General features: G+C 54.1%; 1 protein-coding gene across 4 annotated transcripts in view; it reads right to left on the reverse strand.

The window, feature by feature from the left end:
• Positions 1 to 3117: 3117 nt before the first annotated feature.
• Positions 3118 to 25545, reverse strand: part of ABCC6 (ATP binding cassette subfamily C member 6) — a 48877-nt gene continuing 26449 nt past the window's right edge. For 3 of the 4 annotated variants that reach the window (XM_072835905.1, XM_072835907.1, XM_072835906.1), the window contains exons 16-31: positions 23911 to 24037; positions 23527 to 23703; positions 21273 to 21440; positions 20648 to 20822; positions 19238 to 19313; positions 17726 to 17846; positions 15730 to 15937; positions 14509 to 14819; positions 12358 to 12557; positions 10288 to 10414; positions 9167 to 9268; positions 8403 to 8549; positions 6512 to 6670; positions 6266 to 6432; positions 4033 to 4227; positions 3118 to 3707 (exon numbers count right to left, since the gene is read on the reverse strand). In XM_072835905.1, the coding sequence (XP_072692006.1) occupies positions 3599 to 3707; positions 4033 to 4227; positions 6266 to 6432; positions 6512 to 6670; positions 8403 to 8549; positions 9167 to 9268; positions 10288 to 10414; positions 12358 to 12557; positions 14509 to 14819; positions 15730 to 15937; positions 17726 to 17846; positions 19238 to 19313; positions 20648 to 20822; positions 21273 to 21440; positions 23527 to 23703; positions 23911 to 24037 (2569 nt within the window). In that variant the 3' untranslated portion in view covers positions 3118 to 3598. The remainder of the gene's footprint in view (positions 3708 to 4032; positions 4228 to 6265; positions 6433 to 6511; positions 6671 to 8402; positions 8550 to 9166; positions 9269 to 10287; positions 10415 to 12357; positions 12558 to 14508; positions 14820 to 15729; positions 15938 to 17725; positions 17847 to 19237; positions 19314 to 20647; positions 20823 to 21272; positions 21441 to 23526; positions 23704 to 23910; positions 24038 to 25545) is intronic. The other variant, XM_072835908.1, reaches the window with a different exon arrangement.

Consider the following 25545-nt stretch of genomic DNA (forward strand, 5'->3'; position numbering starts at 1 on the left):
TCTTCCCCAGATGTCAGCATGGCTGGTGCCTTCCCTATTTCTCTTACAGTGGTAGCTCCATGAGAGCAAGGGCTTTGTTCCTTAACAAATCCCACCAGATGGGCACACAGTTTGCGTCCATTGACTGGATTCTCTGAGCCAGGACTGAGCCCTCTGTGCAGGGCCCTGGGCCAAGTGTGAAGTCATCGGGGCCTCTAGAACATGCCTTTCATCTGTGCTTGCTTCGTTGGTACAAGCCGGGATCATTGTGTCCACCTGGCCAGGTGGGTGTGAGGATGGGAGCAGATCCAGGTAAAGCACCCGGTGCCACGCCTGGCCCTCAGGACACCGTCATACGTGGTGACGGCTTTCGTTCATTCATTTGTCCATCCATCCCCATATCCATCCATCTATCCACGTAATTGTCATTTATTGAACACTCGTGTGTGCTGTGCATCGTGCCAGGTGCTGGGAGACACGGTGAACATGTGAACAAATCCCTGGCTTCAAGAAGGAAGTGTGCCCCTTGCTTCCCTTGTGGTGGGACACCAGGGTGGAATCCAGCTGTCGGTGAGCTGATGTTCTAGAGCTTAAGTGTGCACAAGGCAGCATGGCACAATGGTTAGGACGTGGGCTCGGGATCAGGCCACCCGGGTCCAGATCCCTACTTAGGCTCTGTCTGCGTTTCCTCCTCTATAAACGGGGCCTCATCAAAGCATCCCGGCGAGGGGATAACCATGGAACATTCCTTCTCCCATCTTAAGGATTCAGGGACAGGCCATGGCGGGCATTGGGGCAGGGCTTGGTGAGCGTTCGCAGTGACGTGAGGGGACACAGGAGGGTAAAGGACCTACTGAGGCTGGCACTGACCACAGGTCCAGACGTGCCTTGTCCTGCAGCTGTGCCCCTGAGTCTGTGGCAGGGGGAGGGAGGGCCTGCGTGGCGGTGCCAGCCAATCTCCAGGGAGCTGGGGTCAGTGTGGGCCCAAGAGCACCCCTGACAGTGCTGGCTCCTGAGGCGCACACTCCGCTCGCTGGCAAACAACCTCCCTCCGTGAAAGAGGAGGCCAGTGGCCCTCGAATGACCCCAAGTGAGTTTGCCAAACAGCTGCTGCCACTTTGTCCTGCGGTCGCTCTGCCCGGAGGTCAGGTGGCTCTCCTCCAAGCAGAGAAGTGCCAAGGGTTGTGTCTGGTCCCTGCCGGTGCCTCAAAGTCGGGCAGGAACCCCCACACCCTGTCTTGGGCCGTGGGGTGAAATAGGCCCAGGAGCAGACCCCGCTCTGCCGCTGACAAGCCAGGCGACCTTGGCAGGTCACGTGAACTCTCTGAGCCTCATTTGGCACATTTCCAAAATAGAGTTGGTCGGCGCTAGCAACAGTGGGGCCAGCCCTTGGTGGACAGGCCTGGGTGCAGGGAAGGGATGCAGACCCCAGACGCCCCTGGGAAGGCATCCATGTGAGCTCCTGGCCACACCTAGGCACAGAGAGGGATATCCTGCCCTCGGATCTAGGTTTAGTTTACTCAGGGCTGAGAACTCTAGGTTGATGGACCCGAAGTCCGTGACCTGGCTGGGACAGGCTAGGTCCTGTGTCCCGCCAGGCAGGTGGGTGTTCACAGCCCCTTCCTGATATACCAACACAGCCGCTGTCCGTGTATCTGGATTATCGATGGGGTCAATTAGTTTCGGCCTCTCAACCGGGTGATTGATCCCCCAGGAGACATTTGGCAGCGTCCAGAGGCATTTTTGTCACAATTGGAGGTGACAGTGCTATCGGCGTCTAGTGAGTAGAGGCCAGAGATGCTGCCGAACACCCCCACATTCTGTGATACAGAATTATCAGCCCCACGTCAGCAGTGATTCAGCTTAAAAAAATAATCTGGTGTGTATATCCTCTGCCCCATGGAGGACCCCAAGGAGGTCCTCAAACAATAGTATTTCCAAGGGACGCCTGCGTAGCTCAGTGGTGGAGCATCTGCCTTTGGCCCAGGGCATGATCCTGGAGTCCCCGGGATCGAGTCCCACATCAAGCTCCCAGCATGGAGCCTGCTTCTCCCTCTGCCTGTGTCTCTGCCTCTCTCTCTCTCTCTCTCTGTGTGTCTCTCATGAATAAATGCATTTAAAAAATCTTAAAAAAAAAAAAAGTATTTCCAAGAATAGTGCAAGTCGATGGAGCACGTACCCTGTGCCCAGCTCAGCTCTGAACCCTTCCATGTATTAATTGATCTCCACAGCGATGCCATAAGGTCATGGAAGAACCCGGAGCTGCCAGAAAGTTCTCATCCAAGGCGTTGACTCATTTCTCAGGCTGCCCGTCACAGCCTTGTCTGCGTGACCTCAGGCTTGGCTATTTTAGACTCCAGCCCCTCTTTCCTGGGGCCTGCAGCTAGTCTGAGGAGCTCTGTATTAGATTTCCGACTGCTGCGGGAATGGGCCTGAGCTACACACACGGCAGGCGGGGGGTTTCCCTTCCCAGAACAAGCCCAGAACCACCTCTGACCCTGACCTCTGACCTCTGGCTTCCAACAACAGCCTCCCGCAGATGCTCTCTGGCTGTTGCACCTGCTGCTGGGACGACCACCCCCCACCCACCCCACCCCACCCCAGGAGCTGGAATTTGACCTTTCACCAACATAAGAAACGTGTGCCCTGAGCAGATCATCTCAGTGGGGGCCCGGGTCCTGGCTCTGCATATCTTGTCTTTGGACCTGCACGCATGTGTCATGCCTGTGCTCATGCTGGGGGTCGGGGCTGTCCTTGCTGTGGGCCGTGGCTTGTGTGTCGGTTCAGACAAGACACTCCCTGGGGCTCATCTGCAAGGGCAGAGGAGCAGCAGGAGGTTAGAGTTTTCTGGAATCCTACAGGGAGCTTTAAAACGACTTACCAAAATGGAGAGCACATCAGCAGGTGCTTGCAGGGCAGGAGGAAGGTAGGCATGTTGCAAAATAGCAACCAGAGGGGTCCTGGTGGTGATGGAGGTGTTGGGCATCCCGACTGGTGGTGGTGAGAGCAGGAGCTTGCACGGAAGCACGTGTGTGTGCACACACGTGCACACGCATGTGCAAATACAAGTAAACAGGGAAAAAGCAGACAAGATCGGCCAGTTGTACCGATGTCGCTGTGCTGGTTATGATACGGTCCTACTGTTTTTCAAGATGTTATTATTGGGGGAACTAGTAAAACTACACAGGAACTTTCTAGATTATTTCTTATAATTACTTGTCAGTCTGGAACCATCTCAGAATATAGGGGGTAATTTGTAAGAGGTACATGCTCCGTCATCCCAGCTCCAGGGATGTGGACTTGAACGGTGTGCAGTGGAGCCCAGGCTGGGGCAGGTGTCTGAGTTCCTCAGGCGAGGCCGGTGGGCAGCCAGCGCGGAGATCCACCGTTGACTTCAGCTCCAGGGTGGACAGGGCTGGACGAGCCCGCACCAGGCCAACCTGGGCGTTGCCGTGTCCTCCTGGGTATGTGGCGATTAGCCACTTTCTCTGCCGGTTCCTCCCAGAGAACAGTGGGGTCTAGGCCCAACGCGGCGGCACCAGCGATGACCCCAGGTCCCTTGCACCCCCAGAGCACGGCAGCCTCTCTGGGTTGGTACGACGAGGCGAGGGCTGAGGGTTCACACTAGGCCTGACTCCTGTGCCAGCCTGTAAAACAGGCCCTTCTGGGCCAGCAGCTGGGCAGGGCTGCCGCTCTCTGCCACCTGCCCCTTGTCCATGACCAGCACCCTGCAGGGGAGAGGGAAACGAGTGGATCTTAGCAGCCCAATCGGCGCGAGCACTCTGCCACTGAAAGCCCAGCACGTCTGCTCCAGTCGAGTCTGGCCTTCCCTGCAGTTTCCGGACCCTGACAGCCTGGGATGTGGAAGCATCGCTGGGCACGAGTCCTTGGGCTTGCCCCTTCCCCTGTGGGCACCAGGTGTGCCACCCGTACAACGGGCCCTTGATAATCCATCCCAGCGCCCCTCCGGCTCTAAACCCTGCTGCATTCCTCTGTCACTGCAGGGCTGAGGGGTAGGGGGGTGGCTGAGCGCCAGCTGGGAGAAAGGCTTACCTGGCGCAGTCCAGCACAGAGCGCAGGCGGTGGGCGATGAGCAGCACCGTGCACTGAGCAAGCCAGCTCCCGAGGGCAGCCTGCATCTGGAGCTCTGTCCCCGGGTCCACGGCGGCTGTGGCCTCATCCAGGATAAGGATCTGGGTTTTCCGGAGCAGGGCCCGCGCCAGACACAGGAGCTGCTTCTGGCCCACGCTGGGAACGAGTGGGATGGTCAGGCTAGACATTTGTGTGTCTGCCCACAGATGGGTTCCCCCGACAGCTGCAGACGTTGGGTGGGGGGCGGGGGGTGTGCATGTATGCACCTCTATACACGTCGGTCCCCAGTCCACAGAGCTGGTAGGGACCCCCAGCCTGCCATTTTTGAGCAGGGTGACTCTAGGAAAACACATTCAAAGCCCCTTGCCTCAGTTTCCCCCGCAGTGAAATGGCTATTTCTATTTCTGTTCTGCAGTCTTCACTTTGTGCCGGACGTACCCTGAGTGCTCATGCACACACTGGCCCACTGTGACTAAGGAGGGGGTGAGGACAAGGTAAGTCCCATAAAAGTGCTCAGGTGGGGAAGTTGAGGCTCAAGGTCACACTGTCTGTGAGACCCTGACCCTGGAGACCCAGGGCCATCTGGGGCTATTTCCTGTCGCGCTCTGCTGGTTCTCCCAGCAGTATCTCTTGAGAACCAGGACCTACTGTGGCCGTGCTGGGGGACTCTGGGTAAGTCTCAATTTGCCAATTCTGCAAAATGGGATTCGTGAGAGTGCCTCTCTGGTGACTACCGGAAATAATTCTTGTTCCCTCTATCCAGGCACTGTTTCAACAACTTTACACATTAGAACTCAATCCTCATATGGGAAGGAGATACTAACTGTAATTCGCATTTTACAGAGAAGGGGGATGAGGCCCAGAAGGTTAACCCTAGGCCCAGGGTCCTGTTGCTGCTAATTGGCAGAGGCTGGATTTAAAACACGTCCAAACTCTTAGCCACCAAGCCACCCACTTCTCCAGTGTGTGGAATCTACCCACAGCCCCTTACCCTAACGCCTTTGGGGGCAGATGGTTTTCAGAATCCAGAACATCTCGGTTTTTAAAAAGGCACACACTTAACACCTAGCAGCATTCTTCACAATAGCCAAAAGTTGGAAGCAACCCACGTGCCCTTCAATGAATGAATGGATGGATAAGAAAAATGCGGTCTATCTATACAATGGAATACTATTCAGTCTTAAAAAGGAAGAAAGTTCTGACACCTGCTACACCATGGAGGAACCTTGAGAACCTATGCTAAGTGAAATAAGCCAGTCACGGAAGGCAAATCCTGTAATATTCCACTTTAAATGAGGTACCCAGTGTAGCCGAATTCATAGAAGCAGGAGGCAGGATGGCGGTTGGGGGAAAAAAGAGAATTATTTTTTTAATGGGGATTGGGTTTCAGTCTTGCAAGATGACAAAGCTCTGGAGATGGGTTGCACAATGATGGTAATGTACTCAACGCTACAAACTACATTAAAAAACAATAAGGTTGCTAAATTTTATTAAAATTAATAAATTTATTATGTGTATAAATTAAATCAATTAATTAAATTAATTAATTAATATGTGTATTTTAAATTAATTAATTAAATTAATATGTGTATTTTTACCGCAGTTAAAATTTCTTTTAAAAGGCATATGCCAGGGCCCCCTGGGTGGCTCAGTGGTTTAAGCACCTGACTCTTGATTTCAGCTCAGGTCATGATCTCAGGGTCCTGAGGTCAAGCCTGAGTCGGGCTTCATGCTGGGCATGGAGTCTGCTTAAGATTCTCTCTCTCCCTCTCCCTCTGCCCCTCCTGCCTCTACTCACCCTCTCTCTCTCTCTTAAAAAAAAAAAAAAGTCATGCCATATGTTACTCGATACCCAGTGAGCATGGGGTTAGCACCCAATATCAAACACAATGCCTTTGGAGCAAAATAAGTGCTGAGTGGGATAAAGGAAGACTGGAAGTAGCCTTCTGTCAGTAAAGGTTGGGTCTTGTCACCCAAATAAATTTAGGGACTGAACTTAGGAAAAAGAAACTGGGTATTCAGAGACTGTGTTGGGGTTTGAATTGCGGATAAGGGACAGGATTCGTACTGGCAGTGTTCACGGAATGGGGCTGGTAGTCCTATGGTGGGGGGCATTCCAGGGTCTACTATCCTGGGGATGGCGCTGGGGAGCCCTGGCTTCTCCCAGGTCCTGGTCGTGGTGGGGCAAGCCTACCTCAGGTCGGAACCTTGGTCGGTGCACTCATACTGCAGCTGCCCGGGCAGGCTGGCCACCAAGGGTCTGAGCTGCACCATCTCCAAGGCTTCCCAGATGGCTTCATCCGTGTGCTCGTCCAGCATGTCGAGGTTCATCCGCAGAGAGCCGGGGAACAGCGTGGGGTCCTGGTCGGAAGGGGCAGCAGGTCAGAGCCGGGCCCAGCCGGGCCTCTCACCTCGGCCCACCCTATTCCCCAGACCTCACCTGGGGGATGATGGTGATTCTGGAGCGCAGCGTGTGCAGCCCCACGTGTGCGATGGGGACCCCGTCGATCCAAATCCCCCCCTCGGCCGCCTCCAGAAGCCGCAGGAGGCCCCCGGCCAGGGAGGACTTCCCGGCCCCCGTCCTGCCAACGATGCCCACCTATGGGGGGGGGGGCAAGGCTCATTCTGAGCAGGCCTGGCCAGAGGAAAGCAGGCCACAGGCTGGAGGGGCCCTGGGCATCTGGGCAAGGAGATGCCTGCATCCAAGATCCATCCATCTACCCATCATCCTTTGAGCACCCACTGTCCTGTCATCTGTCTACCTTCCCATATATTCATCCCTTCTTTCTGCACATCACTGTCTTCCTCCCACCTCTCCCACCTTGCTCCCCATTCCCCCAGCCTTGAAGCTATACCCTGCTCTTCCATTACTCCTTCCTTCTCTCCCCGTCTCAACCGAATTATGTCCCATCCTTCCATCCATCCTCCTATCCTTCCAGTCATTTCCTGTCCTTTCTTCCCCTCCATCCATCCATCTCCCTTCCCAGCCCATCCATATCTCATCCTTCCATCCATCTGCCCATTGCTGTATCCGCCCCCCGCCCACAACCCTCCTCAGTGTTTACTGTTGCATTCTCAATGTCCGACACTCAGCAGAGGTTCAACATGATTTGTTCAAGAAGTCAATGAAACGTGCCACCCATTGTGTGACAGGCATTTCCTAGCCTCCAGGAATATAGATATTAAGGGGCCCTGGCTCCACAGGGCTCCCTGGCTGGTCTTGGAAATAGTGCAACTGAGCAACCCTAATTGGAATATGGCGAGACGAATAAATCCCCTCTATAATCAGAGTCTGGACCTGAAGCTGCCTGGCAGAGGCAGTAACGGGGTAATTAGAGAAGGCTTCGGGGTGGAGGGGATTCTTGAGTGGAATCTTGCAGGGTGAGGAGGAGTTTAGGAAGGGCGAAGAGTCCAGGTAAACCACACCAAGTGCCAGGGCGTAAAGTCCCCAAGGGCAGCACCATGTGCCCACCTGGCTCAGTGAGGCAGCTGTTGCACAGGGTTGGCTAAGAAGCCCGGGCAGGGAAATGCATGGAGAGTTGGGCGCAGCCTTGAATGCCAAGCTCAGGAGTCTGGCCTTTACTCTGAGGGAAGCTGGCAGCAGGTGGAAGGTCTCAAGCAGGGGAACGACATGGCCAAATCAAGATCATAGGAAAACAGACTGGAGGTGGTGAACGGGGAGGCTGGGGGCTCAGCGGGGGGCCTGGGGCAGTCCAGGAGGAGGCAGGGAGGATGTGCACCTGGGTGGGGAGTCAAACGGACTAAGCCTCTGTAAAATGGGGTAAAACTGGTACTTCTTCATAGGATTGTCGTCAGGGTAAGGCTGCAAAGGATAATAATAGAAGCACTAGCAAACATCTTGCAGCGCTTGCCACGTGCCAGGCACCGTGCCAGGCAGTGTGTGGGTATAAGTCGGGTGAACTTCACAACTGCTCTGTGGGGCTGACATTATGGTTCCCATCTTACAGATGGAAAAACTGAGATCAAGGCATGAAGCGACTTGCCCAAGGTTAGCCGTGGCAAAGCCGGGAACTGAGGCCACACAAACCGGAGAAGGTACGTGGAGCCCTGGGCGCTCGGCCCCGGCACGAGCAGGTATTCGGCTACGGTCAGAGGTGAAAAGAAAGAAGGGGGTCGGGGAGCTGCCTCCTCATCTGGGAGCACCGGGGGGGGGGTGCGTTTCACCAAGATGACGGCAGGTGTGGGGAAGACTGCAGGTTCAGGCAGGGTGGGGTGGGTGTGCGGATGAGGGGGTGCAGGAGGCAGCGGGTGCTCAGGGCCTGGGCTCCGCCCGGGGCCGGGGCTCCGTGGGGAGGGGTGCGGCTGCCCACCTTCTCTCCAGCGTGGATCTTGAAGGACACGCCCCGGACTGCCAGCGGGAGCTCGGGGTGGTGTCTCAGTCCGAAGTCCCGGAACTCCACCTGCCCCCCGTGAGGCCAGGGGGACCGGGCTGTGCAGGCGGGCAGCCTCCAAGGCGCCTGGGGCAGGAGGGAACATGGGGTCAGAGGAGCCTCTCTCCCTTCTGGAAAATGGGCTTGTTTACGGCTGTGGCAGGGCTGGAGGGGGCATGGAACACAGCAGAGCTACAAACAACATCCAGGATTCTAGAAGTATTGACTACTCCGTATTCCTCTTCTTAGCCACTATCGAGGCTCACAGAATATCCCGTCTTCCTCTAGAAGGGGGAGACAGGCCCCTCTTGTCTCCGTGAAGAGGGCAAGGTTCCACAGGGGGTGTCATGAGCTGCCACTGGCTGTTCCTGTGACCTGGCACGGGCCCTCCACCAGTGCACGTGTGTGGAGTGTCTCCAGGGTGCCCCCCGGGACACCAGCGCAGTCAGCCTTGCCTTGTCGCCCTTCTGTCACTGTCACCTCGCTGTGATGCGTCTGTAATGTCACTGTTGTGCTGCTGTTACCCATGGTCCCCAGTCACTCAGAAGAATGACCTGCTTTGCCCAAGTGAAGAAGCAAAGGAACCAGGATCTGTCCTGGCTTCTTAACCATTACCGCCACGCTGGCTGTGACACCAGCCCACGGGGACAGGGGCTCTAGCGCCCGCGTCCACACCTGCATCCCTGCGCGTCCCCACCCATCACCTCCTTGGGCGTCTGGACATAGTCCTTCATCCGCTCCACCGACACGACGCTGCTCGCCAGGTCTGTCCAGCTGCGAACAGCCCACTGCAGTGTCTGGGTCACCTGGTGGGAGAAGACACCTCGGGCTGGCTTCCGCAAGGTCCCCCTGCAGGCCCGCGGCAGCCCCGAGGTGGGGGGCGGGAGGCAGGACCTGGGCAGACAGGGGGATGGGATGTGGCTGCCGCTGCCAGGACCCCTCCTCTCTCCCTTCCGTAGAACTGGACTATGCGGAGCAGAAGCAGCTTGTCTGACCCGTCTTGATGCAGGTGGGGAGACAGGACCAGAGAGGGCACGTGGCCCTCCCACGGACACACCGCAGGACCCAGGCCCGCTGACTTCCATCCTGAGAGGTTTCTATGCCTTGATTTCTCATCATTTTGCCTCATTGTAAAATGAGGATAATAACAGTATCCCTGATGGGTTGTGCGCAGGGTTAAATGAGTTAATATTTGTCAAGCTGTTAGAACAATGCTTCATTCATAAAGAATGCTATATATATACACACATATATATGTATATATATATGTTTTTCCTTCATAGATAGGATCTGATAGTATATTTTTAGTTATTAATATTATAAATAATATATTAATATTATAAAATATGGCATACATAAATATTAATATAAATATAATAGTATAATATAGTTATATAATATTAATTAGTTAATATCAACTATATATTAATATGTTAAGTTATAATATTAATAGTTAATAAAAATTATAATATTAATAGTTATAATTAATAGTTAAGGGTTAATTAACTATTAGTAGTTATAATTGATTAATTTAATATTAATTGAATATAATTAATTAATAGTCAATAAAACTTAGCAATGCCCTGGAAATGTACTCTATATGCCTTCTCTCAACTAGTCTTTACAATGTGTGAAGAGATTACTGACCCATTTTTCAGGTGAGCACACTGAGGCTCTGGGAGGGAAGACTCTAGCCCAAGGTCCAGGAAGGTCACCCCAGCTAAGCTTCTGTAGAGCTATGTTTTCCTCACTGGTCAGTTGTCTGGCCCTGGGTCCTTGAAGGCCCCACTGGCAGGGGTGTGTCAGTCCCGGGTGTTGGGAGTACCTGCAGGGCAGCAGAGACCGAGAAGCCCACGAGGCCGGCGCTAAGGTGGGCCTTGCTCAGCACAGCACACATGGCGGCCGCCAGCACCAGCATGTTCCCCAGCAGCTCCAGGTTGGCAGCCAGCCACCTGCGAGGGGAGGCAGGTGAGAGCAGGGTCAGCGGGGGCCCTCCCTGCACAAGGACTGGCCATCGTGCCACCACGAGTCCCCCAGGGGCCTCAGCAATGGTCCCCTCCACACCCCAGGCCCCACTCAAGCTCAGTGGGTGGGGGAAGTTGATGCTTTCCTGTCTCACCTGTGCCCAGTTCAGAGCCTGGCACACAGTAGGTGTTCAAGTAAAGTTTTGCCCTGGTTCCACTTTTCTGTCGCTGGGATATGCCTGGCCATATCCCTTGTGTTCCCTCTGCCTGAACCCAGCTTCCATCTCATCTTTATGTGCAAGTCAGCTCAAATGCCGCCTCTTGCAAAAGCCATCCTGGACTGCTCCTCCCTTTCTCTCAAACAGGTCACTGATGATTTCATAACAGTTACCACTCTTTATAACAAAACTATTTAATCAGTCCTTGACTGTGAACTCCGAGAGGGCAGTGGCTTTGTCTTGTTCACAACTCTGTCCTCAGGACCTAGCATAGGACCCAGCACATAGTAGGTGCTCACTGAATAATACATTAAGTGGATGAATAAATATGCACCCCCTTCTCCTGGATTCCTACTCTACTATACATTCATTCAACACACATGTATTGAGCATCTACTGTGTGCCGTGCACGCTGGAGATGCTGGGGACACAGAATGACCCGGTATTAAAATCCCTGACTTCAGAGAGCTCTGGGCTTTCCTACAATATATTATCTAGTTCCCCAAAGAATCCCACAAAGTGGAATATTGCTGTCCTGTTTGACAGGTGAGGACACTAAGGCTCAGAAGTAGGTAGTTGCCTAAGTCCACACACATAGGTCTTTGAAGCCACGGTGCTCTGACCAGGAAACACAAACCTTCCCCAGCAGGTCATGGGTTTTCAGCAAAGTGGCCAACAAATGAATAAAGAAGCCGCTTCCTAGACGGCTGACCTTGAGACAGTCCCTTTGTTTCCTCAAATCCCAGTGGAACCATCTGTGGAATGAGATGACACCTGGCTCCTTACACTTGAGAGGATTAAATGAGATATGCCACATGTGGCACAGAAATCCCTGGGCCCTCCACATAGTAGGTGCATTCTAGATGTCCGTGAGGTCTTTCCTCCCTCGGTTTACCCCAGGAAGAGGTGGAATAGGTCATCCAGAAGGCATACGGGATTGAGACACTGCCCACAGCCCCAGGGCCTGAGAGTCACAGCTGGCCAGGGACCCAGGGCATAAAGGAGAAAGGAATTCACATTTATTGAGTTCTTACTGTGTGCTTGCCCTCTCCACACTGTGGCACCAGGGTGCCTGGATGTGAAGCCTGACTCCACCACGTGTTTGCTGTGCGGCCCTGAACAAGTCCCTTAATCTCTATGCCTGAGGTCTACCCTCTCCAGAACAGCCTCTGCCTCGTGGGTTATTCATAGGACTAAGTGAATACATCCATGTAGAGCGCTCAGAACCGGGCTGGACATGCGGTAAGCATGTTACAAGCACCAGCTGAGTGCACATATTGGATCCTGAGAGCCACCCCGTGAATGCCGTCCCCCTTTGACAAAGGAGGCTCAGAGAGGTACATAACCTGCCTGGGATGGCCCAGCTAGGAAGTTGCAGAGCTGGGATTTGAGCCCATGTCTGTCTGTGCTCAGACACTTTGTTACTGAAAGGAGGCTGGGGATGCTTATGTAGCTGCTCTGTCACCAAGGCAACAGCGGCTTCTTCCCTTCGGCTGCCCCCTGTACCTGCTGCCCCTCTGCGGCTGTGGACTCCTCAGGCCATGCTCCCAAATGCACCCACATGGTACGTAGCCTTGGTTTTATCCCTGACTATGTGACCTTGGGCAGGCCACATGATCTCTCTGGCTGCACAGTAGGACACTGGGTCTCACTCTCTGGGGACACAGATGTGTTTGTAGTACAGGGCCTTCTCTGCCCCAAGGCTCTTCGTACCTGTCAGCCACCAGCCGTGGGAAATTGACTCTCTGGCTTTCATCCACGTGTGTGTCATTCTGAGCCACAAAACGGCACTGGGCCTGGAAGGCTCTGACCACTACGCTGCCCTGGAACGTCTCGGCCACGTGGGAGCACACGAACGAGTGCCTGGCTGACTCCAGGCGTCGGAGCTGGCATATGCTGGCCACATATAGGCTCTGAAGCGAGAACAGGTGAGGACGGGAGAAGTCACAGATTGAGACAGGTAGTTTGAGGAGCACAGGGGAGCCTCAAGTACAGAGTTTCAGCTTGCTGTATGACCTTGGGCTAGTCGCTTTCCCTCTCTGGGCTCCCATCTCCTTACAGAATCAGAGTTACGTGGTTCTTTTTAAGATCACCTAGGAAGCTCAAAAACCATCCAGTGCCCCATTCCAGAACTATTAAATCTGGTGGGGTTCCCTTGGCCTTGGTATTAAAAAAAAAACTTCTGGGTGATTCTAATGTACAGCCAGGATTGAGAAATCACTCCATCCATGCAACTAGGCTGTCTCATTCCCAGGTCTTAGGCCAACTGCTTCACTCAGGGCCAGTCAGTAGGGGAACAAGACCATAAAGGACAAAGAAGACAGTTGGCCAAGCAGAATTCATTCACATAAGTCAAGCTTCCATGGCAGGCTCTGGGAACATAACAATCCACAAATAATATGAGGTGTTATTTGGTTTGGGGTTGCAGTGTGTGCGCAGCCAGAGAGGGTGTGCATTTGCTGAACACCCAGGCTGTGTGCTAGGCTCTTTACAAACAGTATTTATTAACATGAGCTGGGCGTTAGTGGGCTTCACGGTTTACAGATGAGAACACCTGAGGCCCAGAGAGATAAAGTGGCTGGTTCAGGTCTCTATGGCAAGTAAGTGGCAGGGCCTGGATTCAAACCCACCTTTGCCCTACCCTAAAGCTGTCCCTCCCCAAGTCAAGAAGACACAGAGAAGATAGTGGTGGTTGTGGTTTTTGTCTGGCTACCATGGTTCTTTCTACTCTATTTCTGATTTCCTGGGGTGGGGCTTGGGGAGTGGAGTTCAACCATGGGACCAGATGGTGGAGGTGGTGGCATGACACAGCCTAGCTGGTTGGGGTAGCCATCCCTTTGGTCGCTCTGATTAGCCCAGGGATAAACACATGCCCCGAAGTAGGCAACTCTAATCTTTCCTGGGTCTGACATACGAATGCCGAGCTGGAGAACAGGTTACTTTGTGCTGGTGTTGCTGAGGGGGATGCTGGGAGCACAGGGTTGCCAGGAGCACGGAAAGAGAGTGTGTGCAAAATCAGGCCAAGTAGACTAAAGCCAGCGGTTCTTAAACATTAGCGTGCACCAGGGTTACCTGAGGGGTTTGTTAAAACCCAGATTTCTGGGCTCCATTTCCACAATAGCTGAGTCTGTAAGTCTTGGATGGGGCCCGAGAACATGCCTTTCTAACTAGCTCCCGGCTGGTACTGATGCTGCTGTTCTGAGACCACACTTTGAGCCCCATTGAGCAAAGACATGGAGAGACTATACAGCATCCTGGTGACAACTGGCCCACCCTGCACTTTAGGGGTGTCAGTCATTAAATTCTATCCTTTTGTTTAAAGCTAATGAAATGGGATGCCTGGGTGGCTCAGCGGATGAGGGTCGGCCTTTGGCTTAGGGCGTGATCCCAGTCCCAGGATCGAGTCCCGCACTGGGCCCCCTGCAGGGAGCCTGCTTCTCCCTCTGCCTGTGTCTCTGCCTCTCTGTGTCTCTCATGAATAAATAAATAAAATCTTGAAAAAAATAAAAATAAAGCTAAAGAAACAATTTCTCTGGCAACTGGAAGAGTCAAACTTAATGCTGCAGTCTCTGAGACCTTGCAGTGGCTTCGTGGTGTCCAGATAACTGGAAAAGATGAAGCTGATTTCAGCAGCAGCCACAGGACAAAATCTTAGCTATTAAGAACTTTGACGTGGACCATTGGGAGACAGACGAGTATAGGGTGTTGGAAATAAATTGTGGTGTCTCTGCCTCTGGGATTCTTCTAGGGACGGCCCCTGGATGCCCATTGTGCAGAACCTCCTACACAGAATGCTGCCCCGAGACAGGGGACTGGATGAGGTGACCTGAGCTGAGCCCCGGAACCTCCTCAATCTCTCCCTACCTGAAACCCAGCATAGAAGACCAGCAGTGGCAGGATGGCCATCATAGCCAGAGGGGTGGTCACTGTCACCACCAGGCTGACCTCCAGGAGTCCAAAGACATAAATCAGCAAGGACCGGAGTTTGTCTGGGATGTCCACATCAACTATGTCTGTCTCTTTGGAGAAGCGATTCAGTAGGTTCCCGATGGGGGTCCGCTCAAAGAAGCCGATGGGAGACCGCATCACATCCCACAGAAGTCTCTGGAAAAGCAGGCTGGATGCCCGGATCCCCCCTAGGAGCACCATGGCCATGGAGGCAAACAGCCCAACGGCTGGGGAGAGAGAGGTATCAGAGCATGAGAGCTGAGACCACCTCCCAACCCCCCATGGTAGACAACTTATGATTTGACCCTCCTGATAATCCCTCAATGGAACCCCCCCCCAGCAGGTTGAATATTATGCCTCCCACCCTCCAAATATATGTCCACCAGGAACCTCAGGATGTGAACTTATTTGGAAATGGGATCTTTGGAGAGGTTTTCAGTGAAAGAGCTTGAGATGATACCACCTTGGATATAGGGTGGCTTCTAAATCCAATGACTAGTGTCCTTACGAGAAGACATCCAGAGACACAGAGGAGGTGGTGTGAAGACAGGCAAAGACACAACAAGCCAAGGATTGCTGGCCCCCAGCAGAAGCTAGGAGAGAGGCATGGGAGCGTTGCTCCCCCAGAGCCTCTGAGAAGAACCAGTCCTGCTGAGAGCTTGGTTTGGGGGCTTCTGGCTTCAGGGCTGTGGGAGTTAAGTTTCTGTTGTTCTGAGCTCCCAGGTGTGTGGCCATTTGTGTCAGTCCTAGGGAACTCACATGCCCACTTCCTCCCCGTCTGATCTACGGACTGGGATGCCGCCAGCTTGCTCCCTGTCTCTGGGGCCGGGCAGATTGGACCCCTGGCCAATCCAAACACTGCAGTTGGCCTGTCCTCACCCCAGTCCTCAGCTGTCCCCAACATCTGGGGGCCAGGATTCTGCATTTGCTGATGAGTCTGGCAGAGACTCTGGGGGGCCCAGGAGGGGAGGGATGGGCCATGTCCCCACCCCCACCCCCAAGCTTTATCTGAAGGATGCATTTGAGCCCAGGAGGTTGGCACAGACGGTCATGAAGGGCAGGGTAAGCCAGGGACGGGCAGGCCAGGGAGCCCTGAGCACTCGGAGGGAGGCTGGGAGGATGGAGGGTGAGGGGTACCTTGAAGGCAGCCCAGGATCCCGAAGATCGAGCCCCGCAAAGCTGCCTGCGTCTGCCGCCCGTCCACGGTGGGATCGTCCGCCCACAGGCTCAGCCAGTAACCGTGACAAAAGGAGGCCACTTGCTGGCAGAGGAAGAGGAAGAGAGCGTAGACACAGAGGGGAACACCCACAGCCTGGAAGTAGCTCAGGTACATGGTGGCCTTCACCTGTAGTGCAGGTGGGGGTGGTGGGGGCAGAGGGAGGTGAGGCGGGGAAAGACCAGGTGAGGCTCTCAAAACACATCGGCGGGGCACATGGAACACGATGCAGACCTTACGGGTCCCTCCTCTGGGCCTCCCACCTGGAGTACGTCTCTCCCTCAGCCCCACCGGCCTCCAGGCCCTCTTCCTCTGCAGAACCCTCAGAGGGCCTGTCAGCCGAGAAGGTGACAGGCTGTGGCACTTTCTGGCTTGGGAGTAATTTACTGAACACATCCTGCGGGACCGGCACGTGTCTCTGCCCCCATCAGAATTCCCACCTGACAGATAAGGAAACTGAGGCATGAAGAGGTTAAGATGCTTGCTTTAGGTCCAGCTCCCATGAATCTGAAGTTCTTCATGTGGCCACAGCCAGAGCAAACTTCTGGAAACATCATCCTGACCCCATCTTGCTGTTGCTGACCTGCTCATGGCTTTCTCTTGCTCTCAGAAGAAATACCAAACCTCTAGTCTATGTCTCTGACCTTACCTCCTACTCACTGTCTGCTGGTCTTCTGGGATCCCCTTTTTCCTCTGGCACCCTAAGCTCTTTCTCACCTCAGAGCCCTTGCACCTGTTGTTCCCTCTGCCTGTAATGCTCTCCCCCTGCTCTATCTGAGGCTGGTCTCTTGCTTTAGGGCTCAGCTAAGTGTCACTCCTCAGAGCATCTCAACCCAAGTAGGCTCCTGACCCTCCGTTGGCTGGTCCCCATCTCATTGCCCTTCTTTATTTTTTATAGCATTTATCATTTATCACTTTGCTTGGTAGTCTCATTGTTTGCTGCTTGTCTCCCTTCACTAGTGTGCAATCTCCACCACAGCATAGACATTTCCTGGCCGTGGGAGTTCTGTAAATGTTTTCTGGGTGGATAAGTGAGTGGATGGTCGGGTGGGATAATGGGTGATTGGGCGAGTGGGTGAATAAATGGGTAGATGGGTGAATGGGAGAATAAATGAGTAAGTCTGTAGTTGAGTGGGTGCATAGGTGAGTTGATGGAAGGATGGGCAAGTGGATGAATGGGTAGATAGATGGAAGATGAGTATATGGATAGGAGGGTGGATGGATGGATAAGTGGGTACAAGGTGGATAGATGGGTAGGTGGGTGGATAAGTGGGTGCATGGGTAGATGGGTGGGTGGATGGATGGATGGATGGATGGAGAGTAGGTAGATGGCTAGATAGATGGAAGATGGGTACTGCATGGATAAGTGGGTGGATGGGTAGATGATAGTAAGTGGATGGCTGGATGAGTGAATGGGTGGGGGGTTGAGTGAGATGAATAGATGAGCAGGTAGATGGGTAGGTAGATGGATGGGTGAGAAGGAGGGAGGGGGTGAGTGGTGAATGGGAGGAAAGGTAGAGCAACAGGAATGAGTGAGTAGGTAGGTGGGTGGATGGGTGGACAAAGCAGCACAGAAGAAAAGAAATAGTACAAGCTGCAGATTCTGGCTCTCCTGGATTTGAGTCCCCGGGTGGTCCCGTGCTAGCTATGAGAACACAGACAAACATTTCCAGACCTCAGTTTCTTCATCCCTAAAATGGAGCTATCGCCGTCTAATTTTAGGGGGGTTGTGAGCATTAAGAAATATGAAGCACCTCGAGTCTTGCTTGGCATGCAGCAGGTGTTCAATAAAAGTGAGTCCCTCCGCTCCTCCGCTCCCGTACCTGATGGGAGGCCTCGAGCCCTGGGGGGCCAGTGGGGGGGGGGTGGTGGGAGCTGTAGCCTTGGATGCAAAGGGGAGGGAGCAGCCGGTGTTACCCTGCCATTCTGCGTGCCGTCCTCTCCTGCTGGCCGTCCTGCCCACTCGGGACCAGCTAGGGGAGCCCCTGTCTGGGCCTCTGAAGTGGTCCCGTCCTTCTCAGGGACTAACTTCACGGACCTGCCATTGAGAGGAAATGAGGACACATCAGGGTCCCTGTCCACGGGCTGTGTGCGCCCAGCCCTCCCGGCCACTGGTCGCCAACGAACCCTGAGGTACGCTCTCCACTCACTCATTCATTCACTCATTCGTTCAACTAGCAGTGCTCCGTCCTCCCTGAGTGCCGTCCCCTACCCCAGAGGCGAGCAAGCCTGTTCTCCAGATGCCGTGTCACTGAATGAGCTTCATGTGTCCAACTTCGGAACTTGGTTTTTCAGAGTTTTTGTTTTGCCTTAAGCTTTGCTACAATCATTCTGCCTGTGCTGTTTACACTCCGATTTGTCATTCCAGGTGGCCAGAGTGTCACTGTCGCACAATTCAATGTTGAGGACTTCTTGTGTGTTCCTTTCATCTATGGATGGGTGGGCTGCCTCAATCTTAAATGCCAATTGCCACCTGCTGACCGTGAAGCCACAGGAGGCTGACTTAGCTGTCTGCCTCAGTTTCTTCAGCTGTAAAATGCGGTTAGTCTCTACAATCAATCATCTATCTATCCACCATTTATTGATCTCTTGTCTAGCTATATATTCACCTATGTACATGTCTATCTGTCTTTCTCTCTCATCTTACTTAGGATTACCATGCACTGTGAAGACAAGTGGGATTGCCCAGTATGTGACCAGGAGCGCTCTGGGAGGCTAGCTGGCATGGGGAGGCATTGTGCCAGCCTGTACTTGCTCCCAGGGACCAAGGACCCTCAAGATCCCCCAACAGTCCCCCAACTATAGTCACTTAAGCTCACACTTCCTGGTGCCCAGTGGTCTGTTGTTCTGTTTTACAAAATCACTTTCCATAAAAAAGAGAGAGCACCATGTTGGCTGGGCTCCTCGGCTGCAGACAGCCCACAATGAGTCCGGCTATGGCCTATCCAGAGGGGGCCAGAGAAAGGGGGACAGCAGGCCTTCTGGTGACCCCCCCCACCTATGTGTTCTGGCCTGTGCCAAGTGATCCCATGAGTGTAGACTCAAGCCCTTTGTGTGGCAAGCCTGTCAAAGCATGATGAGCGACAGGACCAGGCATGTCATTAACAATGGTGAGGATCTTGCTTTGCAATCAGCCCTGCCCCTCCCCGGCCATGAGACAACCTGACAAACTGTAAGGCATTCATCATACTTGAGGACACACTGGTCATTCTATGAACTGGCCACTTGAGGACTTAATCATTGTAGCCAATTGATTATCCAATAGTTTTTGGTGAATTATCCCACAGCTGAGCCCCATGGCAGGTACTCTGGGGGGGTCCAGAATCATCTTGGCTCCCCTTACCCGCCTGAGAGGCAGTTGGTGACACAGCCACCCTGCCTCAGCCTCTGCCCATGCTCCCCCAGCACTCAGCATCACAGTGGACTCACCTCTCGGGTCCACCTACAGGCTGCTCGCTTCCAGCAGGGCCTCTGGGGTCCTCTGCATTGGTCATGAGTTCTGTTTCTGCAAGGTCAACAGAGTCCTGTCACGTGATGGGGGTCAGCACTCGGGGTCCAGATGCTAGCTTTGCCACCCAAAGTTGACCGTATGGCCTTAACTTGTCTGAGCATCTGTTTCCTTCCATCTGGCTCTTGCAACTTCTCTCAATCCTCACTGGGATCTTCTGGGAACATTATTCCTTCAATCACTCATTCATTCATTCATTCATTCACTCAGCAGATATCATGGCACACCTGCTATGAACTTGGGGCTAGAAAAACAGTAGCAAACACTGTACACAGCAAACTGCCCCAGGTTCCCCCCAGCAGCCCTGCCCAAGCAATTCCTTGTTCCTGGAATGTTCTTTTCTAGGTGACTCCCACCCAACCTCAGAGTCACCTCCCCCAGGGGGGAACCTCCCTCTGACTGTCACCCAGACCAGGCGGGTTCCATCTCCAAGCTCCAGGATGGTGACATGGTGAGTCAACACTTGGGATTTTTACCAGGGTGGGCCAATGCTCAACAGATGTTTCCTGGCAAGGCAGACCCTGGGGATGGGGGCACCTGGCTGCACATCCTTGCTTTGTCATGGTGTCATGGGGAACGTGGAGGTGAAGGACAGCATCCTGCCTACTCATGAAAAAGCACATACTCTGGAGTCAGGCTGCTTGGGTTCAAATCCCAGTACCACCATTTAGAGGCCATGTAAGCTTGGGCTAGTTCCTTCACTTCTGGCCCTTGGTTTTCCCATCTGTAAAATGGAGGTAAAGATGGCCCCGACCTCACAGGGTCATTGGGATGATTAAATGAGCTAATGCATGGGAGGTGCCACCCACTGTGGGGGAGCTCACATCGGTGGCTTCACTTCCAATGCATGGTCATCTTTCCAGCACTCGCTGTGTTTTCTGGTTATTAGAAGCCCCACCTAGCGTGTCGTGGGCCTTCTGGCCTCTAGCCACCAAGTGACCATCTCGCTCAGCCTCTGTAGCAGTTAGGAACATAGACTTCAGATATGAACATACCCAAGTTCTAATCCTGTGACCTTGGAAAATCGAATTGTCTTTGCCCAGTTTGCTCATCAGTAACATGGCAGCAATGACTGCATGTGCCTCGTGGGCATGTTGTGAAGATCTAATGAAATAATCACTGCACTTAGCACAGTCCCTGGTTCAGAGAAGGTGACACTGGCTCTAACTGAGGGGATAGGTGGCCTCTTCAGAGAGCTGTCTGCTTCCAGGCCTGGGCCACCATGAAGGCTGTGGCCAGAGCATTCCAGCCACGCCAGTGGGATCCTTGGAGCCTTCTTCCCAAGGGTGGCAGGAGCCAGGCCCAGAGAACCGGCCAAGCCTAGCTAGTACCTCCATCTCCTCTGTCTCCTGGCTGTCTGGCTGCATCCAGAAGACCCACCAGGGCCCCCTTCCTGTGCAGAAGCTCCTGGTAGCGACCCATCTCTGCAATGGCTCCATCTTCCAGCACCACGATCCAATCAGCTTGGGGCAGAACATGGAGCGCATGGGTCACGAGAATCCGTGTCTGGGCAGGGAAGGGCTGAGTCACACTCACGTGTATGACCAGTCCTCCAGAGCCAGGGGTTGGGGGGGGGAGTGTCAGGCAGTGTCCTGGGGCTCAGGGTGGAGAGAGCCCCCTTTCTTGTACTCTCACCCTCTTTCTCCACATCCCAGTAGAGAAATAGAGGGTCTCCTTCAAACTGTGTCTTGGAATAAGAAGACACACAGGCTCCACCTGAACCTGGACCTGGTCAGTGACCTGAGGCAGAGGAGCCTCATCCCAGACCCAAAAGCAAGAACAACTGCTGTTGTAAGCCACTGTGATTGGGGGTTGCTTGTCACTCAGCATCAGCAGAGCAAAAGCTGACTATTACAGAGGAAGGAGAGCCTCGAGGAGAGCGGTGGTGAGACAGGCTGGGGTCAGGTCCTCCCCTGCCTCTGCCCTGCAGCCTTTGACACATTTTCCCGAACTTACCGTTCCGTGGAGCAGCCCGCCGGGCCCGATGACCTGGTTAAAGACGCGCTGGCCAACGTGGGCATCCAGGGCCACCAGGGGGTCATCCAGCAGGTACACAGCGGCCTTGCTGTACACGGCCCGGGCCAGGCTCAGCCGCTGCTTCTGGCCCCCAGACAGATTCATGCCCTGTGGCCACAGGAGGGGCAGGGGCCTGGGTGTAACACCTGCTCATCAGAGTGAGGGCCAATTCACTCTGCATGTCCCCCCAGGGCCACGTCCCAGCTTCCAACACTTGCTGTCAAGCCAGCATCCCCCTCAGCCTCTGCCCAGCCTCGCTTCCCCCTTTCCAGCCAGGCTTCCTGGAGGGGGTGGCTGCACGCTCCACACCTACCTCTTCTCCTCCCAGCCACTACTCCCTTGAGTCTGGCTCGTGTTCTCATTTCTCTACCGTATGATACCTCATTCCTCAGGGACACCAGTCATCTCTCTGTTGTACAACCCAGTGCTAGCCTGTCAGTCCTTATTTTCATTCATTCATTAATTCATTCCACTCACATTTTCCCCATGGCTATGATACACTCTGTTTTCTAGGCTCCGGGGATACAGCAATGAACAAGAGCCAGTCCCTGCTCTCATGGAAGGCACTCTTACATTCTAACGAGGGTGAGGTGAGAGACACATAATCAATAGATAAACAAGTAAAAATACATCACCTATGGGAAGGTGTTACGTGCTCTGAAGAATAATAAAGCAGCATTAGTGTGTTTGCTGAACCAGCATGAACAGGGCTGCTGTGTGGAGAAAGGTGGTCAGGTAAGGCCTCTCCACTAAGGGGACATTTGAGTTGAGACCTAACAGACGTGAGGGATGAGGCATGTGGACCTGTGGGAAAGAGCTTTACAAGCAGAAAGAATAGCAGGTGCAAAGGCCCTGAGGTAGGAATGTGCTCTGGGTGTTTAATGAACATCATGGAGATCCACGTGGCTGGAGTGAAACAGGGAAGGGGGGATCACAGAGAGGAGATGGGGTCAGGGAGGTAAGTGGGGCTAGACCTTGAGAAGCCTTGTTGCTGACTATCAGGACTTTGGCTTTGACTCTGAGGGCGATGGGAAGACCTTGGAAGATTCCAAGCAGAGGAAGGATGTGCTCTGTCCTACATTTGAACAGAATCCCTTTAACTGCTGCACTGGCATTGGCCTATCCAGTGTGAGGACAGAGAGAAGCAGGGCAGCCACATGGGAGGGGGAACTGATGGGGGATGATACCAGAACACTCCTGGAAGGTGGACCCAACAGGATTTGCTGATGGATCAAATGTATGCGTGTATGGAAAAGAGGAAAATCAAGGATGACACCAAGGTTTGGGATCTGAGCTCTGGAGGGATGGAGCTCTGGGCAGTGGGGAGGGTGAGTTTCGGGGGCACACGGGTTCCCTTGAGGATGTGACAGTGGGACACAGGTGGAGGGCAGCAGCCACTCCTTCCTCCTGAAACACACTCCCCTGGCTTCCAGGTGCCCATCCTCCTCGCTGGACACTCCTCAGCCACCCATCGGGGCTCGGCCCACACAGGGGCTTCTCTAGACCCTCTCCTGGGCCCTGTCTTCTCACCAGGAAGCCCACTCATTTATTAGCAGCTCCTACCTTTGCACTCTCAACTGCCACCTAGGGGGTGGGGGGCAAACTTGTTCTGCAAGGGGCCGATGGTAACTAGTTTAACTCCAGTCTCTAAGACCACTGCTCGCCTCTGCCCCCGTCATGCAAAAGCAGCCTTGGACTGTCCGGTAGATGAATGGGCATGGCTGTGTCCCCGAAGTCCCCATTTACAAAACTCTCGGTGGATTGGATCTGACCCGTGGGTCACAGTTTGCTGAGCCCTGCCCAGTCCACAGCTCCAGGTGCGTCTGTCCAGTCTATGGGACATCTCTGCCCCAGACCCTTGGGTGAGGCCCAGAGAGGGGAAGCTCTTTGACCAGAGTCACCCAGAAAGGCAGGGCAGGACGGGAGCCTAGGTCTCCTGACTCCCAGCAGCCGAGGGCCCCTCACCCCCGGTCCCTGCCACGCCCCTGCTTTTGTCTCTATTTGCAACCATTTGCCCATTAAGCACTATTTATTGTGCTCTTCCTCTGGGTTTGGCCCTGAGCCAGGCCCTGTGTCTGCCCCATTTCTCTGCTCCCCTGTCTTGTCCCTCCCACCACGTGGCCCACAGGCCAGGGAGGCCAACGGCCCCCAGCTCCAATGACTGCCTGTGGCAAGAAGGCCCCGAGACCCTCACCTGCTCCCCAATTTTGGTGTGGACCCCTGCAGGGAAGCCGCTCACGTCTGGCCACAGGGCACAGGCCTCCAGAACTGTCTCCAGCCACAGCGGGTCCAGCTTCTGCCTGAAGCACACGTTCTCTACCACGGACGTGTTCTGGACCCAGGCCTCCTGGGGCACGTAAGCCACGGAACCCTAAAATGCAACTCACTTTAGCCATTAAAAGGCTGATAGGGATGGAGGTAGGAGCGGTTTTGGAGAGGTAGGAGGAGCAGGGAGGAGCAGGGAAGAAGGAGGCAGGTGAAGCTCTGGAGGAGGGGGCAGGAATGGGGGGAATGGGAAGGAGCCGGAGGGCTTTTAGGATGGGGAACATTCTAGCACACAGGCAGGGGGCAGCCTCACCTTGATGCTCACAGATCCCTCCACCTTTGACAGCTCCCCAAGGAGGGCAGAGAGCAGGGAGGACTTCCCTGACCCCACGGCACCTACGACAGCCAGCAGCCGGCCCTGGGGCACAGTGAGGTTTATCCTGGCAACACAGGAGGGACATGTCCCTGGGTTGGGCCCAGCCTGAGTCTGTGCAGGGCTGCACCCCGGACAGAGCCGGCCTTTCCCGACGGTGACGCGACCCGAGGTCCCCCTGAGTAAGTGTGGAACAGTGTGGCCCCTCGCAATCCTCGTCTGGCTACTGGAGCAGCCCTCCTGCCCCATACGTGTGCATGTGCATCTCCACCCATGCGCACTCCCATAGCACACACGTATAATGCACATGTTCATTACACCACATACACACATGCACACAGCCTCCCACAAGGGCACACGCACATGCACACCACATACATGTGCAAACGCGAGCACACACGCCGACATGCATGCACACGAATAATGGATGCATGTGTACATTTACACAAACACTGCACCTGCTCTAACATACACATACCTGTAGGTGCACATATGCACATATGAACGCCTGCATACACGTATGTACACACACACAGTTTAGCGTAGCAGGAGGGTACACCAGCCTTGCCTCTTGTCTAGGGTATTGCCATAGGCTGCCCACCGCTTGCACTCTGCCCCTGCCCACGTGCTGTAGCCCACCCTCCACGCCGTGGCTGGAGGGACCTGTTAAACCCACCTGGGATCGTGACACACTCTTGCTCAAACCCTCCAGTACTTCTCATTTCACTCTGGATCAAAGTTAAAGTCCCAACAATTCATGAAGGACCCCCAACCTCCTACTTCTCTGTCCCTTGGCTGCTCTGCCTCGGCCACACGGACCTCCAGTTCCTCAAAGACAGGAGGCCAGTGGTCCTCAAGTAGGAGGGATTGTGCCCTCTGGCTCCCAAGGGTCATTTGTCACACCCGCTGGGGGTTGCTGCTAGAAGCTAGAGGGTAGCTACTGGTGGTCCTGCTGAACATCCTACGATGCACAGCACAGCACCTACAACAGAGAAGTCTCCAGCTCTAAGTGTCAGTGCTGCTGAGGTTGAGGAACCTTGGTGAGACACACTCCTGCCTCAGGACCTTTGTACTTGCTGCTTCCACCACCTAGAAAGCTCCTCTCCCAGACACTTGCAAGGCTCCTTCCTTCCCTTTACTGTGACCTTACTACACATGCCTCTCCCCCAGCATCACCCCCTCCCCCTGATTTCTCACTGATGGGCCCCCATCCAGATGTCAGCCCCAAGAGAGCAAGTCCCTTGTTTCTTTTCTTCACTCTGCCCCCCAGGCGTCCAGCAGGGACTGGCATATGGCAAGCATTTAATAAAGACTGCAGAGTGGCTGAATGATAATGGACATGAATACTGCCCGGCGTATCTCTCTCCCTTCTTACGGGAGTGTTGGGGTTGGCTAGAGGTTTTCTGTCACAAAGACTCAGTCAACATTGGGGCCTGGAAGTGACAGTGACCTGGAACACAGGAAGGAGAGAAGCAGACGCGGCTGATGAGGCCAGGCCTCTCTTGGTGTCACCTCAGCCAGCCTGGGGAGCAGGGGGGTGTCTCCTGCCTGGCCTGGGGGGGGCTCGGATTCCCT

The sequence above is a fragment of the Canis lupus genome, chromosome 8, assembly GCF_048164855.1.
Source record: "Canis lupus baileyi chromosome 8, mCanLup2.hap1, whole genome shotgun sequence".
Taxonomy (NCBI): Eukaryota; Metazoa; Chordata; class Mammalia; order Carnivora; family Canidae; genus Canis; species Canis lupus.